Source organism: Heptranchias perlo, chromosome 21 (genome assembly GCF_035084215.1).
Source record: "Heptranchias perlo isolate sHepPer1 chromosome 21, sHepPer1.hap1, whole genome shotgun sequence".
Taxonomy (NCBI): Eukaryota; Metazoa; Chordata; class Chondrichthyes; order Hexanchiformes; family Hexanchidae; genus Heptranchias; species Heptranchias perlo.
The window spans coordinates 36,339,202-36,354,851 of NC_090345.1; the positions used below are offsets into that span (position 1 = coordinate 36,339,202).

General features: G+C 43.8%; 1 protein-coding gene across 1 annotated transcript; it reads left to right on the plus strand.

The window, feature by feature from the left end:
- The first annotated feature begins 2,846 nt into the window (after positions 1-2,846).
- Positions 2,847-10,126, plus strand: drd6b (dopamine receptor D6b). The gene is made up of 2 exons (XM_068002664.1): positions 2,847-4,105; positions 10,081-10,126. The coding sequence occupies exons 1-2, from the start codon at positions 3,021-3,023 to the stop codon at positions 10,124-10,126; spliced, it is 1,131 nt and encodes a 376-aa protein (XP_067858765.1). The 5' UTR covers positions 2,847-3,020.
- The last annotated feature ends 5,524 nt before the right edge of the window (positions 10,127-15,650 follow it).

The window sequence follows — 15,650 nt, forward strand, 5'->3', positions numbered from 1 at the left end:
CACCCCCTCCCCAACTCTCTGTTCCTTTGTCTTTGGCCTTTTGTGCATCCCCTCCCTTCCTTTGCCCCACCATTGGTGTCATGCCTTCAGCCATTTAGACCTTCTCTCCCTAAACCCCTCTGCCTTTCTACCTTTAAAACCCTTCTTAAAACCGACCTCTTTGAACAAGCTTTTGACCACCCCATCTAACATCTCTTCCTTGGGCACAGCATTTATTTTTGCCTGATTACAGCTCTGTAGAGCACCATGACACATTTTTTCTATGTTAAAGGTGCTATATAAATGCAAGTTGATATTGTTGCCTTAACAGTGAGAAGTCATCAAAACTCAGAAGATGTTGGGGTGGGGGGCAACACGTGGATGTAGCACCAAACTCAGTGATTCGATAGCGCTGAGAAGCATTGCCCCCACAAATGTAACAATAGAAGAAACATTTGTGGCAAAGAAACTATAAGAAAATTGCCCCACACAAACACACGATAGCATGCTCATCAGCTCTTGGGCAGTAACATTTTTTAAGTGTTTCAGCTTCATTTTCTAAAATATTTCCCTGATAAGAGTAACAGATTATAATATACTCTGATATTCAAACATACATTAAACCCTCTTTAAACAATTGTTACCTCTGTTCTGTTTATAGAGTTGACGTACCTCGCTAATGGTTGGTTGAAATTGTATATTTTTTTGTCAATCAAAAATAGGACATTCGATTCGAGTATTGTGTAGCTAACACGTCCCTTCTCTCAGCGTCAGTTTAAGAAACCCTCCGGCAGTTCCCTTTCGGCTCCAGACACCAAATCAACTCAAGTGTCAGTTTGGGGGGCACCTCACGCCCCTTGTGCGGTATCGCATCGAACAGCAAGGGCCAAACAGGAGAAGGTTCACAATGTCATTTCATAATGAATATCCTCATGTGGACTGAGATCATAAAATCATCACCGTGTGTACTCCAGTTTAATGTTAACTGTGGCTGGGTTCGAACCATGCCGCTCCATCCCTTCCAGCTGGTGTGTGTACAACAAGCTCAGAGTGAACAGCTAAACTGTCCCTATTTTGATTTGTTTGGATCAATGCACTTGTAACGCAATATACTGCAAGCAGATTCCTGCGGATCTCCGCTTGTGTGTTTCTGCAGTCGTTCACCGGTTCCACGCGAAAGACGGCTCAATGTTTTCCAAGCTTCAAATAGGAGACCAGGTCAAAAGAGTCAAATTTAGTTTCTTGTAAAATTCGGGATTTTGAGCCTTATTCTGAACAAGCTGCCCTCATTCTTCGACCTGTATGTACAGAGTGAAGCCCAGCTTTAGCTCTCCACCGCAACTCCGGATTTCACGATCGTCCCCCTGATGTCCTAGCTGCCCATCTCACATCAAGCTGTGGACGGGCCAAAACTTCCTCCAGCTTAAGGTTGGCCAGACTGAAATCACCTTCAGCCGCCACCAATTCTGTTGGTTCAATTTCACATGGACCCGTCAGGGAGATACGAGTTAGTCGCACTTTCAGCTCACTATTGCTCATTCCAAGAATTTACAGAAATCCTGCTACTTATTCTTTCTACATATCTAACCAATGATAAACAAGGGAGTGTGCATGTATGAAGGAATGGTGCGCCCCGGGGGGAACCTGTGGTGTAAAAAGCGGAATTATTTGATATAATTATTTAATTGAACGATTCTCCGTTCAAAGTGTATCGCTTGTTATTTATTACAAAACAGCTATTGGTTTAACTGCCCTTCAACTGCAGGGTCAGCAGAGCTGCTGGTCTTGTTTTGGGGTTAGATTCTATTCAGGGGTAAAATGGGCACGGTCTATTACAGTGGTGGAAATGACAGTCCATGGTCCTGAAACGGTCGATTTATTCAGCTGCTTACTATTCCGCTGTAATCTTTAGTTCACACAATTGGCCATTGCAGCAAAGGGTATGGAGTTAATGTATAGTGTGTGTATAGTAAATGTATAATGTATGCACAGTATACAACATATTTAGCGTATATCGTAGTTAATGTATAATATTGCATAGTGCAGTTGATGTACAGCGTGTTTAAGATAGTGTGGTTAATGTATAAACTACATATACTCTAGTTAATGTATAGTGTGTATGTATAGACTATAGAGCAGTTAATATATAGTGTTAGTACATCTTGTATATATGGTGGAGCGGGTGTATAATGTAGTTAATTGATATTCTATGTGTAGTGCAGTTAATGTATATGTAGCTAGTGGATAGGGAAATTTATAGTGTAATGTTTAATTCCATTATAGTGCAGTGAATGTATAGTGTGGTTAATGAATGGTGTATTGTAATATTGTGTGCAGTGTAGTTCATGTATAATGTGGTTAATGTATGGTATTTAATATATTATAGTTAATGCATACTGTCCTTGCAACTAATGGTTGGGAAGTGTTTCTTTTAACTTAGATCTGTGAGATACAACTGTTTTTTTTAAATAACGCGAGCATCACCGGACTGAGAACGGCTCCGTTATCCATTACTGAATATATTTGCGTTACAAAAACATAACCCAATCGACAGGCTCGTAGTAAAACCCAATGCTCAAGGGGGCGGCAGTCAGATTGAACCTTCCTCTTGACTTTGCTCCATCATTGATGGGACAGGCGATACAGGGTCTCGGTCCCAGAAGCCGAGGTGCGTTGTCTCATGTTCAGGAAGAAGTAACGGTGCGAGAGAAAATGTGGAATGATTTTGAAGATCGGGGAGCTGTACAATCTCCTTTGCGCTAAAATAGAAGCGGTGGATTCTATAAAGAGAAAAAGGAAAAATCTCCATGGGAAACCTAACGAACCATACCACGACCTTTGGAGAAGGTGAAGTTGTGAGGACGGAGCTGAGCCTGCGGGCGGTCACCGGCTGCCTGCTTTTCCTTCTCATCCTCTCCACCCTCCTGGGCAACACTCTGGTCTGCTTGGCTGTGATTAAGTTCAGACACCTGAGGTCGAAAGTCACAAACTTTTTCGTCATCTCGCTGGCGGTGTCCGACCTTTTCGTGGCCGTGCTGGTGATGCCCTGGAAAGCCTTGAGCGAGGTGGCTGGATACTGGCTTTTCGGCTCCTTCTGTGACACCTGGATCGCGTTTGACATTATGTGCTCGACCGCCTCCATCCTCAACCTGTGCATCATCAGCCTGGACAGGTACTGGGCCATCGCAAGTCCCTTCAGATACGAGCGGAAGATGACCCAGAGGGTGGCTTTCGTGATGATCGGGGTGGCCTGGACACTGTCCATCCTGATATCCTTCATCCCCGTGCAACTGAACTGGCACAAGGCAGAGGCGGACTTGCTGCAAGAGTTGGAGGGCGAGGGCAGTAATAGGACGGGGAACTGTGACTCCAGCCTGAGCAGGACTTATGCAATCTCCTCCTCCCTCATTAGTTTCTATATCCCGGTGGCGATCATGATCGGCACCTACACGCGGATCTACCGCATCGCTCAGACCCAGATCCGGAGGATCTCCTCTTTGGAGAGGGCAGTGGAGCACGCCCAGAACTGCCAGGACCACACGGCCGATTGCCCGCACGAAGCGGCATTGAAAACCTCTTTCAAGAAAGAGACCAAGGTGCTCAAGACTCTCTCTATAATAATGGGGGTCTTTGTCTTTTGCTGGCTCCCCTTCTTCGTCCTGAACTGCATGGTGCCATTCTGCGACCTCCACCTGTACCAAGCCGGGGAGCCTCCCTGCGTCAGCGAAATCACCTTCAACATCTTCGTCTGGTTCGGCTGGGCCAACTCGTCCCTCAACCCGGTCATCTACGCCTTCAACGCGGATTTCAGGAAGGCTTTCACCACCATCCTGGGCTGCGCACGTTTCTGCCCCAGCAACGCGGTGCAGGCTGTCAACTTCAGCAACGAGCTGGCCTCCTACCATCACGACACCACCCTCCAGAAGGACGCCACGCCGGCTGTGGTCAATGCCAGCGGTCTCCCCAACCAGCTTCCCCACTCGGTCACCGAGCCCGAGGAACACGAGGTCACCTTCGACAAGGTCTCCAACATTTCATCAGCTCAGAGCCCCAGGGACCACAGGAACCTGCTGCTCCCGGCCGGGGTCCAGTACGAGTGCGAGGCAGAGATCAGCCTGGACACCATCACCGCCCTTTACCGCTGAGGCGATCCACAGACCCACCCGGCAGTGACAATCGCCACCTTTAATGAAACATTAAATCTGCAGATAATGACACCCACCAGGCACATAAATGATCCGTTTGAGTTTAATGGCGCTTTCGCACTACAAACTGAGTATGGATGTGAACCGTTGTAGCGTTCATGCAAAGCGTTTTCAGCTTTGCACCAATACCCTGCAGTTATTGGTGTGGATGGAGCTTGAATCCAATCAGGAGTGAGATTTCCTCCCCCTGGACAAGGGAGTCTCACTCCACTTTGGCTTTCACAGAGTACCACTACACAAAACCGTTGTTAACCAAGGATACTTCAATGGATCCTCTCACTTCAACTGTATGTGTAAATTCATTCACTGTCAAGTTCAGTAAATGTCCTCAGTAAATACCTCCAGTAATGTAGCCAACACTAGAGTTCAACCAGAGTCTATCTACTAAGTATATATGTAATAGTTTTTATCACCATATTGTACTTCATAACTGCATCCAACATCTTAGTGACTGTAATGTGGTTGTGAAATATCCATCAATTTTCTTCTTCCTCATTGGTTATGTATCTTTTTTCCTCATTGGCAAAGTTTCTGTTTTCTCCTTTCTAATTGGTGAATAGTGAAAACAGACAATAACCAATCATACTGCACAATACTTTTCTGCCTCTATAAAAAATATCTGCCTAATAACATTGCAACAAAAATCTTTTGAGGTTTAGTTACCATGCTTATTCTTCAGCTACCCCACTATAACTCAAAACTTTACCGCATACGAAAAAGTCAATAATTCACAAATAAATCTCAAACATACCTTCAAACTTCCTCACCCCATCTTTGAATCAATGTGACATCACTTCATTTATAATTGACAGTTTAGACTCTGATTATAAATGCTTGAAAAGGAGGAATTTGCAGGGCTATGGGGAAAGAGCAGGGGAGTGAGACTAAGTGGATAGCTCTTTCAAAGAGCCAGGACAGACAAGATGGGCCGAATGGCCTCCTTCTGTGCTGTGTGATTCTATGATTCTCTCTCATTAGCAGACGGCACAGCCCACATCCAAGTTCCTGTACTCCACAGCTTGGCCCAACTTATTCCCAATGTATTGAAGCTCAACATGGAGAATGCAAGTGCGTGTGCAGAAAATTAAAGGCATGATTTACAGATGACTCCATCCCTCCTGAGCCAATTCTGGCCACTCCATGTCCTCCCACTTGCTCCTTCCTGAGGCTTGCTGGTTTCAACCCCCTCCTGGCTTACTTCTTCCTATGGTTCTGATCCTGGCTCCCCATGCTTTGGCCCTGCCTCTTGCAGTTCTGGTCCCATTGTAAGAGACTATTGGAGGAAAAGAAAGCAATTGAAGATCACTGAAGGAAAAAGACACAATGGGCAGAAAACACTGGAGTAACAGACAAAACAACAGGGGTGATGAGTTACAGAGAGAAAACACAGAACACCTAAAACAGATTAACCAAGAGAAATGGGGACAGTAACAGAGGAAAGAAAAAACAAAAAAGGAGAGTAACAGGCACAGTAAGAGAGTAATGGAGAAATGAGAGGATGGCCGAAAGTAACAGAGAAAAAAAGGAGTAACATAGTCATGGGGAAAGCCCATGTTTCAAGGAGCCTCAAAACTTTGATGCAATTGTGCATAATGGCTATCTCCAAGATGAAGATAAGCAGTGGCTGTGAAGACTGAAGGCAGAATTAACTGCTAACCTTGTCTTTCCATTTAAGGCCACTGCTCAGGCACTCCCTGTGGCCATATGAACTGAATAGGTTCCTAGGTCAATTAGAGGGCAAATATTGTTGGAAGTTTATTTAGATTGGCAGCTGCTTGTCTCCGTCCCCTCCCCATTATTTCAAGGTCAGAAAAAACAGCTGGAAATAACTACTACTGTTTTTTTGCATATTTTTTGTGGTTTTTTAAGATTGTATAAAAGACCAACAAATCCCAAATGAACAATTGTGGCAACTGGAATGTGATGTCTGGAATGTGACAGATGCTCTCAAAACCTTTATATAAAATCAATACATTTAATATGTTTACTGGTTTTCACTTTTTTCCCCAATTGTCAGTATTTATTTTGGCCATATTTTTTTAGTTGTGATATTTTTGATTCTTTTCTGTGCTTTCCTTCAAAAAAAAGTAAAAAATGGGTCAAATGTTTTAATTTGAGTCACCTCACTAGGTTGGACATGTGTAAGGAATCTTACAACACCAGGTTATAGTCCAACTGTTTTATTTGAAAATCACAAGCTTTCGGAGGCTTTCTCCTTCGTCAGGTGAGCGAGTGTGGGATTCCATGGAAGGTTACCGCATTTGTATTCAGAGAACAATACCTGGTGATTACAGATAATCTTTCCAACTGCCCGTTGTCAAGGCAATCAAAATGTTCAGACAGAGTGATGTTACCTACAGGACCACCGAATACACAAACGGCCAGAACACAAAACAGAGAGAGAGAGGGAGAGAAACATCCGAAAGGAAGAGAAAGACAGAGAATGACCTGTTGTGTTAAAAACAGATAACTTTTTTTCGTTGGTGGGGTTACGTGTAGCGTGACATGAACCCAAGATCCCGGTTGAGGCCGTCCTCATGGGTGCGGAACTTGGCTATCAATTTCTGTTCGACGATTTTGCGTTGTCGTGTGTCTCGAAGGCTGCCTTGGAGAACGCTTACCTGAAGATCGGTGGCTGAATGTCCTTGACTGCTGAAGTGTTCCCCGACTGGGAGGGAACCCTCCTGTCTGGCGATTGTTGCGCGGTGTCCGTTCATCCGTTGTCGCAGTGTCTGCATGGTCTCGCCAATGTACCATGCTCCGGGGCATCCTTTCCTGCAACGTATGAGGTAGACAACGTTGGCCGAGTCACAGGAGTATGAACCATGTACCTGGTGGGTGGTGTCCTCTCGTGTGATGGTGGTGTCTGTGTCGATGATCTGGCATGTCTTGCAGAGGTTGCCGTGGCAGGGTTGTGTGGTGTCGTGGACGCTGTTCTCCTGAAAGCTGAGTAATTTGCTGCGAACGATGGTCTGTTTGAGGTTGGGTGGCTGTTTGAAGGCGAGTAGTGGAGGTGTGGGGATGGCCTTAGCGAGGTGTTCGTCGTCATCGATGACATGCTGAAGGCTGCGGAGAGCATGGCGTAGTTTCTCTGCTCCGGGGAAGTACTGGACGACGAAGGGTACTCTGTTGGTTGCGTCCCGTGTTAGTCTTCTGAGGAGGTCTCCACATCATAGGTTGGACATGTTCAGCCCAAACAAACGGATTGGCAACCATCAGTGCTGGTGCAAATAATGATCTTTTGTAGTCATTTTTTATTATTTTGGAGGAAGCTCAGAAACATAATCCAGATTATTAAAAGTAAAGTCATATAAATTATTACAAAATAATCAAATATAAAGAAAGAACATTAGGTTTCTTCAGTGTGAACACAAACACTGATGTCTAAATTTTTCAATTGTAGTGGTCGGGGAAGCAGAAAAATGGGGGTTATCAGTTCAACCTGAAAACTGGATAGCCTAAATGCCATACACTGCTGAGAAGACATGTGTGAATCTTCTGCTGTTACCTGGCCAAAATTAAAATTATGATCATCTGAAGAAGTTACAGGCTTGGATATTTCACTTTGCAGAATGGGGGGCTTATTTTTGACTCGGTGGGGTATCTGCCTGCCACGAAGATGGCCGTGACCCTCTCAGCACCCTCAGTCCTCCAGCTTCAGGTTCATGTACATTATTTTGGCAGGTTGGCCCCTCCAGGAAATCCACCTAACGGAGTGGGGGAGGGTCGTAGATTGGCTGCAGCAGGCTTGAGAAGCCCGTGCCAGCCTAGTATTACCTGCAGGTAAAAGTTCTGAAAAAAATGTTCACATTTTCGAATTTGGTGTCATAGCCTGTGCTTGATTACACAAGCTATCTGTGATTTTAAAATTCAATCCTTACACTGTCAATAGCAATGCTGGATGCCAGGGCATACTGCACGACCTCTGCCACTTCCAGCAGGAAATCTAGCATGGAGCTGGTGGAATGGCTCAGAAACAATTTCCCTCCCACATCTGCTGGAGTTACACTGGTTCCCTGGTATTAATATAGTGGAAAATCTACCTCACAGTGTTCAATTCCTGCCAACAATTTTGTAATATAATGGGATTCAGTGTTATAATGTTGAACCCTGTACTTCAGTGCTGATTTGAGCATTGAGTACAAATAAAGTACTACTGTAAATGTATAGTGCCCTTCCAGCAGGCAATGTTTTTATACTTCTCATTTCATGAAAAGACTGGCAAGACAATGACCTCATAAAATAACATTTTATTTGCACTCAGTGCTGAGTTCAGTGATGAAGTGAGGGAAGTGCTGGGTTCAATATTCCCACAGTAAAGGTGGTTCACTTTCAAGCATCGTAATGCCCTGATTAATGTGGAGATCCAGTGGTTGCTGCATTCAGGGAAAGCGATTAGAGGATTAAAGAATTCAATAATTCCTGTAGGTAAGTTTCAATTTAATTTTGGGCCTCAGGAGATGCCAACTATTGTGGAAAGCTCACAAGAACTGTTTTTGAAGTATTTCACATTTACATGGCCTGAGCTTTTGAGTGGAAGCGATTTTTAAAAAACATTATGATTGCATTGTGACAAAATTAGAATCAGTGAGAGCGATGATGTATGTAAAATAGCTGAGAAATGGTCAAATTTGCAAATAGAATATACATAATGCAATGCATATTCTACATTTTTTGTAAGGTGGAGCACTGAAAAGAGGAACAGTCATTATATTACCTTGTAAGGTGTCTGTATCCTAAATCCCAGTTTTGTTTCTCTGGAAGTCTGTTTGTCATTTGTATACAAATAAGGATCCCTTCAGTCTGTAGTGTTCGATTAAATTGTACACTATGAACACTTCAATGGCAGGTTAACAATTCTGACCCGTAAAAATGCAAATCTATTAAATAACTCAGTCTAACACATCATGTTCACAGAATAATAATCTGAACAGTCTAAATATGACACTCTCTTAATTCATTTTTCTGCCCATTCATTGCGAGTATCAGTAAATCTGCTGTTGCCTTGCTCATGGATGGCCCAGGACCTAGAGTCTAAATGCGATTTGGCCATCATTGTAATATAGCAAACACATCGAAGCAATACCTCACAAGGCAAAAATATTACACATCTTACAGATACTGAAAGATGCAGGTCTCATGGTAGAATATTTGTAATTCTATTCATTTACCATTTAAAAAACAAACTTGTTTAAGATGCAAATAACCTCTTATTCTCAGTTATTTATATCACACAATATATAGATTTTACTCCACATCCCACAGTGGATTTGCAGTATTTGCTGAAGATGAAAGTACTTTTATTTATTTGTTTATTCTTCCCTTCTCCCCTCCCGAAGCCTTTGTTCTCAATTATTTACGGGATTATAACATATACATTTTTTCTTCCACGGGGGAGTCTGTATTCCTTGTTGAAGCTGCCGTTTATGAAGCAGTGGATCAGAGAGATCTTCCCACTGTCAAGGGGTTCATTCCCCATGGTACAGACCTGATTCACTCACTCACTCTGTCTCCAAAATCCGAGCATAGTATCAAAGCATCACCCTTCTGGCAGAAGCATCTGTCTCTCTCACTAATAGAAAAAAAATTTCATCCCAAACACTCCATTTAGCTTAGAATATTCCGTGGTTTAAATGATTTAAAACCCAGGGTAAAATTATTTTTTTACTGTTGCTTGTAAATTTCCAAAAATGAAACCTTTTTATTTGTGATTTTTTTTTCTACTTCTTGTAACTCACCATTGTTGTCTGTAAATTTTCTGCAACGTTATCATTTGACATCAATTGTTGTGGGGAGCTCCTTATAAATTCCTGAGGAGCCAGACAGAACCTACAATTTCCCTAGTCAGTTTCTCTATTCACCAGTGTTTTAATTTAAACAACGACCTTTATATAGGGCCTTTCACAACCTCGGGTCGTCCCAAAGCACTTTACAGCCGATGAAGTACTTTTGAAGTGTAGTTACTGTTGTAATGTAGGAAATACCTGTGTTGTACTTCTCTCCACCTGCCCAACACTGAAGTAGATTTCCTGCTGCTTAGTGTACATCTGGCCTTACAGTCGGCAAATGCTCAGCTCCTGGCATGAAGTGCAAATAAGCGTGCGTTGAGTCTGTAAGAGCAGCTGGTTACCATTAAGTCAAACTATAGTTTGCAAGCATTCAGTTCAGCTCCACTCACTGGCAAACTCTAAATTTAAATAGTGTTGATAAGTTTGCCAATCTTAAGAGCAGGTTTACAATAACCATCTGGAAACTTATTTCAATGTTAGGTGGGCAGAGAGAGCACAACACTTGTACTTTAAAACAGGCTGATTTAGATTAAAATAAGGAGAGACTAAGAACAGAAACAGACTGGATCCACATCTGCAAAAAAAAGTGTATCCCCTGCAATTTTCACCATTTCCCCCACGACTGTTACATGATTCTTGGCGCTCTTACTGCATCAAATCACCTGCCTAACATATGCAAAATTGTATTGTATATTTGCATAGAATGTACAGCAAAGAAACAGGCCATTCAGCCCAACAGGTCCATATCGCTGTTTATGCTCCACACGAGCCTCCTCCCTCCCTACTTCATCTAATCCCCTCAACATATCCTTCTATTCCTTTCTCCCTCATGTGTTTATCCAGCTTACCCTTAAATGCACCTTTGCTAGTCGCCTCAATCACTCCTTGTGGTAGCAAGTTCCACATTCTAACCACTCTCTGGGTAAAGAGGTTTCTCCTGAATTTCCTATTGGATTTATTAGCGACTATCTTATACTTATAGCCCCTAGTTCTGGTCTCCCCCGCAAGTGGAAACGTCTTCTCCACGTCTACCCCAGCAAACCCTTTATAATCTTAAAGGCCTCTATCAGGTCACCCCTCAGTCTTCTCTTTTCTAGAGATAAGAGCCCCAGCCTGCACAATCTTTCTGATAGGTATAACTTCTCATTTCTGTTATCATCCTAGTAAATATTTTTTGCACCTTCTCCAGTGTCTCTATATCGTTTTTATAATATGCAGACTAGAACTGTTCACAGTACTCCAAGTGTGGTTTAACCAAGGTTCTATACAAGTTTAACATAACTTCTTTGCTTTTCAATTCTATCCCTCTAAAAATGAACCTCAGTGCTTGGTTTGCTTTTCTCACGGCCTTATTAACCTGCGTAGCTATTTTTAGTGATTTGTGTATCTGTACCCCCAGATCCCTCTGCTCCTCTATTCCATTTAGATGTATTATCCAAGCAGTATGTGGCCCCATTATTCTTCCTACAAAAATGTAGGGCGCAAAATTGGGCCATGTAGCGCCCGTTGTTTTGACGCCACACGGCCTCTCCCATATCCAAGATGGTGTCTTGGATGCGCATGCATGTTTCCTGCGTGACGTGCGCCAGACACCATCTTGGTGTAGGAGTTAGTGCTGGCACAGATAACGAACGCTGGAATCATGTAAAGTAGGGAGAAAATGGCTTCAATCAGTGTGCAACGCAGATTTAAAGTGATAGACACCATTTTTGGACTTAACGCTCAACTCAATGTGCAGCCTTAACCCCGACCATCTGAATGTGTCTTAGAGTGCCTGGAGGAGCCCCCCACTGGTGCTATTTAAAGGGACCATGCCGGATTTACAGGTTAGTGGCTGGATTATTGCTTCTGGCTGCCGAGACATTTGTAACTGTTTTTGGAGGTCTCCTAGGATGCAGGGACATTTAGAGCCAGGACGTGCAGGAGTGAAGTTAGGAAATGCTTCTACACGTAAAGGGTGGGAGACATTTGGAATGCTTTTCTTCAGACGGCAGTTGATGCTAGCTCACTTATGAATATTAAATCTGAGATTGTTAGATTTCTGTGAACCAAGGGTATTGGGGGATATGGGGCTAAGACGGGTATATGGAGTTAGGTCACAGGTCCACCATGATCTCATTGAATGGTGGAACAGGCTCGAGGGGCTAAATGCTACTGCCACTTGCTGCCTCTTGATGTGCACCACCTTCTCCTGCAAGAAAGCGGGACGTATGTCTGGGTGATGTGCCTGTCATGGTTGAATAGCTGCCAGTGTGTGTGGCCTGTGAGTTGTGGGTGGGTGGCTTGAAACAGTGGTAATGTGTAAGGGTGAGAGGAAGCAACTGATTGGAAGAGTTGAGTACTGAGAGAAAGAGTTTATTGATATGTGGGGGGTAGATGTATGTGGGGGATGGGGAGTGTAGTGTGTGGTGCAGTTGGTAGGAGACGCCACTTGACAGTTGACCTCACTCACCTTGACCACTCATGTCAAAGCATTGAACTTCTTCCTGCACTGCATCCATGTTCATGATGTTGTGTGCCTGGCATTGACTTCGTCCCCCGTTGCCTCCCACTCTCTTTTGAGTATATGTCTGGAGGGCCTCTTGCCCACCGCCCCCCCACCCCCCCCCCCCCCCCCCACCCCCGCGGATATAGGATGTCCCTCCTTTTGTCCACCTCTTGTACCCAAGGTCTCTTGTGCATCAGCAGAGAACCTTGGTGCACGCACTCTCGCAGGCCTGGTACCAACTCAGATTGGCAGATTGGTGAGGTCTGGTGTGCAGATTGGAGGATGTGGGATTTAGTAGTGCGCAACCTTTATTCAATGTTTTAATATAACTCATCAGTGTGTAAACATAGGGATGGGATCTGCAGATGTGTTTTACGTGTGCAATGTCTGATCTCTGTTCAGACTCCATGTAGGCAGTAGACTGTTATTTTCAGCAAATAAGAGGTACCAACTACCTTTAAGAGATTTCTAAGAAACATCCTCCCTTTAAGAGATTGAGCTCCCTCTGGTGGTGGAAAGTGCAAATTGCATTGATTCCATGTGCAAGGCCTGGTAAGTGCTCCCGTGGGTCCAAACTTGCGTCCTGCCTGCGCAGGGTCCATCAGGCGCAGGGTGGTAGCGCATCACGCTACCACCGCCCAAAACGGACCCTTATTGAATTTTTCCCCCATAATATCTCACACTTATCTATATTGAAATTCATTTGTCAATTACACGCCCATTCTTAAAGCTTATTAATACCTTCCTGTATTTTGTCACAGTCCTCCTCGGTATTAACTATATCCCCCAATTTGGTGCCGTTGGCAAATTTTGAAATTGTACTTCCAACTCCCGAGTCCAAATTGTTTATGTAAATGGTGAACAACAGTGGTCCCAGCAACGATCCTTGTGGAACACCACTTCCCACCTTTTTTCTAGTCTGAGTAATTACCTTTAACCCTTACTCTCTGTTTTCTGTTTTGTAGCCAGCTTGCTATCCATTCTACTACATGTCCCCTGACTCCACGTGCTCTGACCTTAGTCATGAGTCTACTATGCTGTACCTTATTGAAGGCCTTTTGAAAATCCAAATATATTACATCTACCACATTACCCTTGTCTACTCCATCTGTTACTTCTTCAAAGAATTCAATAAGGTTGGTCAAGCATGACCTTCCCTTTTGAAATCCAAACTGACTATTCTTTATTATATTTTCAGTTTCTAGATGTTTTTCTATTACATCTTTGAGTAAGGAATCCATTATCTTTCCTAACACCGACGTTAAGCTAATTGGTCTATAGTTCCCTGGACTGATTCTAGCTCCCTTTTTAAATATAGGAATCTCATTAGCTGTCCGCCAGTCCTCTGGCACTATTCCCTTTTCTAATGAATTTTTATATATATGGAATAGTGCCTCAGCTATATCTGAAGTCAGGTTAACTTGACTCTAGAGGGAAGTAGGTTGATAGTACCTCTTCCAAAGATTTTTCAACTGCTTTGCTCTGGAGTCAGGGCCTGAATGGACCGAGAAAAATAAATCCTGTTACTTAAAAGAAACGGCAAGGTAAAGTTCCAGGGTTCCTCAATGAGATGACTGTTGCTAACTCTGTTACTGTCACTTTGTGACTTGATGTGATCTTCATCTTGTCACTCTTCCTACATTTAAATGCAATAGTGACCTGGACTTTAACAAGTGAATACAAATCTATTCCTTTCTACAAATGTTAACTTGCAATTTACAAACAATGTGGAATATTTTATAAAATTAGCAATTCTGGCTTTATGGTATATTTAAGATCATAATTACGCTAAGACAGTTAAAAGGAAATGGCATCCAGTTCAGATTTTTCCTCTAATTTTTGGGTAAGCTCATCAGGATGAGAGGTTATCGTAAGCAATGGAACACTGTCCCAGTGTCAGCATCAAGCACTCCCAGGTAAGATATTTCATAGCCAGCTGCTCAGTAAATCTTCTGTAGTGCCTAGAAATATATTTATCTTCATCTACAAAAGAACAGCCACTACTGCACCAATATGATATTTCATTTTCTACACTAGCCATCCCAATGGCTCCTCTTTGTAAGATTTCCAGTTTAGGGTCAGATAGTGGCGAATTAGGGCAGCTTGGTGTTATGGGTCCACACCTACCAGGACTTGGTACAAACTGGCCAAATTCAACTAGCATAACAATTTCAGCCAGTAGAAGAAGGAAACTTTCACCCATTCGAACAATTCCTCACCACCTAGTCGTGTATCTTAATTCATATGTTGTGTGGAAGATGTGAAGAGTGGGGACGTGCGTGCTGAGAGTAGGAGGTGCAGAGTGCGTGAGTATGAGGAGAAGGAGGTGGAGTGAAATGTAGTGCAGTGATTGTACAAAAGTAAAGGGAAGCAGTGGAGCAGAATATTGAGAGTAGTGAGACTGCAGATGTTGCAGGTGTGAGGAGAGAATAGTTGAGCTGAGAGGTAAGATTCCTACCTTGACAACTCTGGTGAGATCGTCGAACTTCTTTTGACATTGCAGCCATGTCCTGGGAGCTAACCTCCTGCTATTAACCTCCCCAGCAACCTCTTCCCACTGGCAGTGGAGGTGTTGCCTGGAGGGCTTTATGCTCCCCGGGGGACATAGATCTCTCTCCTCCTGTCCACCACCTGGACTAGGGCCTCCAACACTGCATCAGAGAACCTGGATGCCCTATTGCAGCCATCTTTCAAATTGTGAAATTTCCCTGCTGTCTGCAGCCAGAGTGCACCTCCCCTTTGCTGGCTGTCTCTAAGTCATATCAGTCAAGGGTTCATCGGAGTCCTGCCCGAACCCGGTCAGATGCACTACCTGGCCAGAGATTGGGGGGGGGGGGGGGGGCGGAGAAGCTCGGGTAAGGGAGGTCCAAAGCTTCCTTGTGAGGCCTGGAGGAGCATCCTTGCTCCTCCTGGCCAACTAGGAAACCTAAACAAAAATTATAAACTTGCCTGCCTGGGCATTTTCTGGCCCACGATTCATGTCCGGACAGGTACTACCCTGCTTAGGCCTCAGACTTGAATTGCAGATCAGATCCCAATGGCCTCAAAAGAGCAGGTTAATATTCAGACCCGGCAGGAAGGCAGCGGGATCAGAGGGGGTAAATCGTTCCCCTTATTTTAACTGTCCCCCGCCCGGTTTCCGCCAGGAAGAGGGAGTTAAAATCGTGACCAATATTCGATTTTAACCCC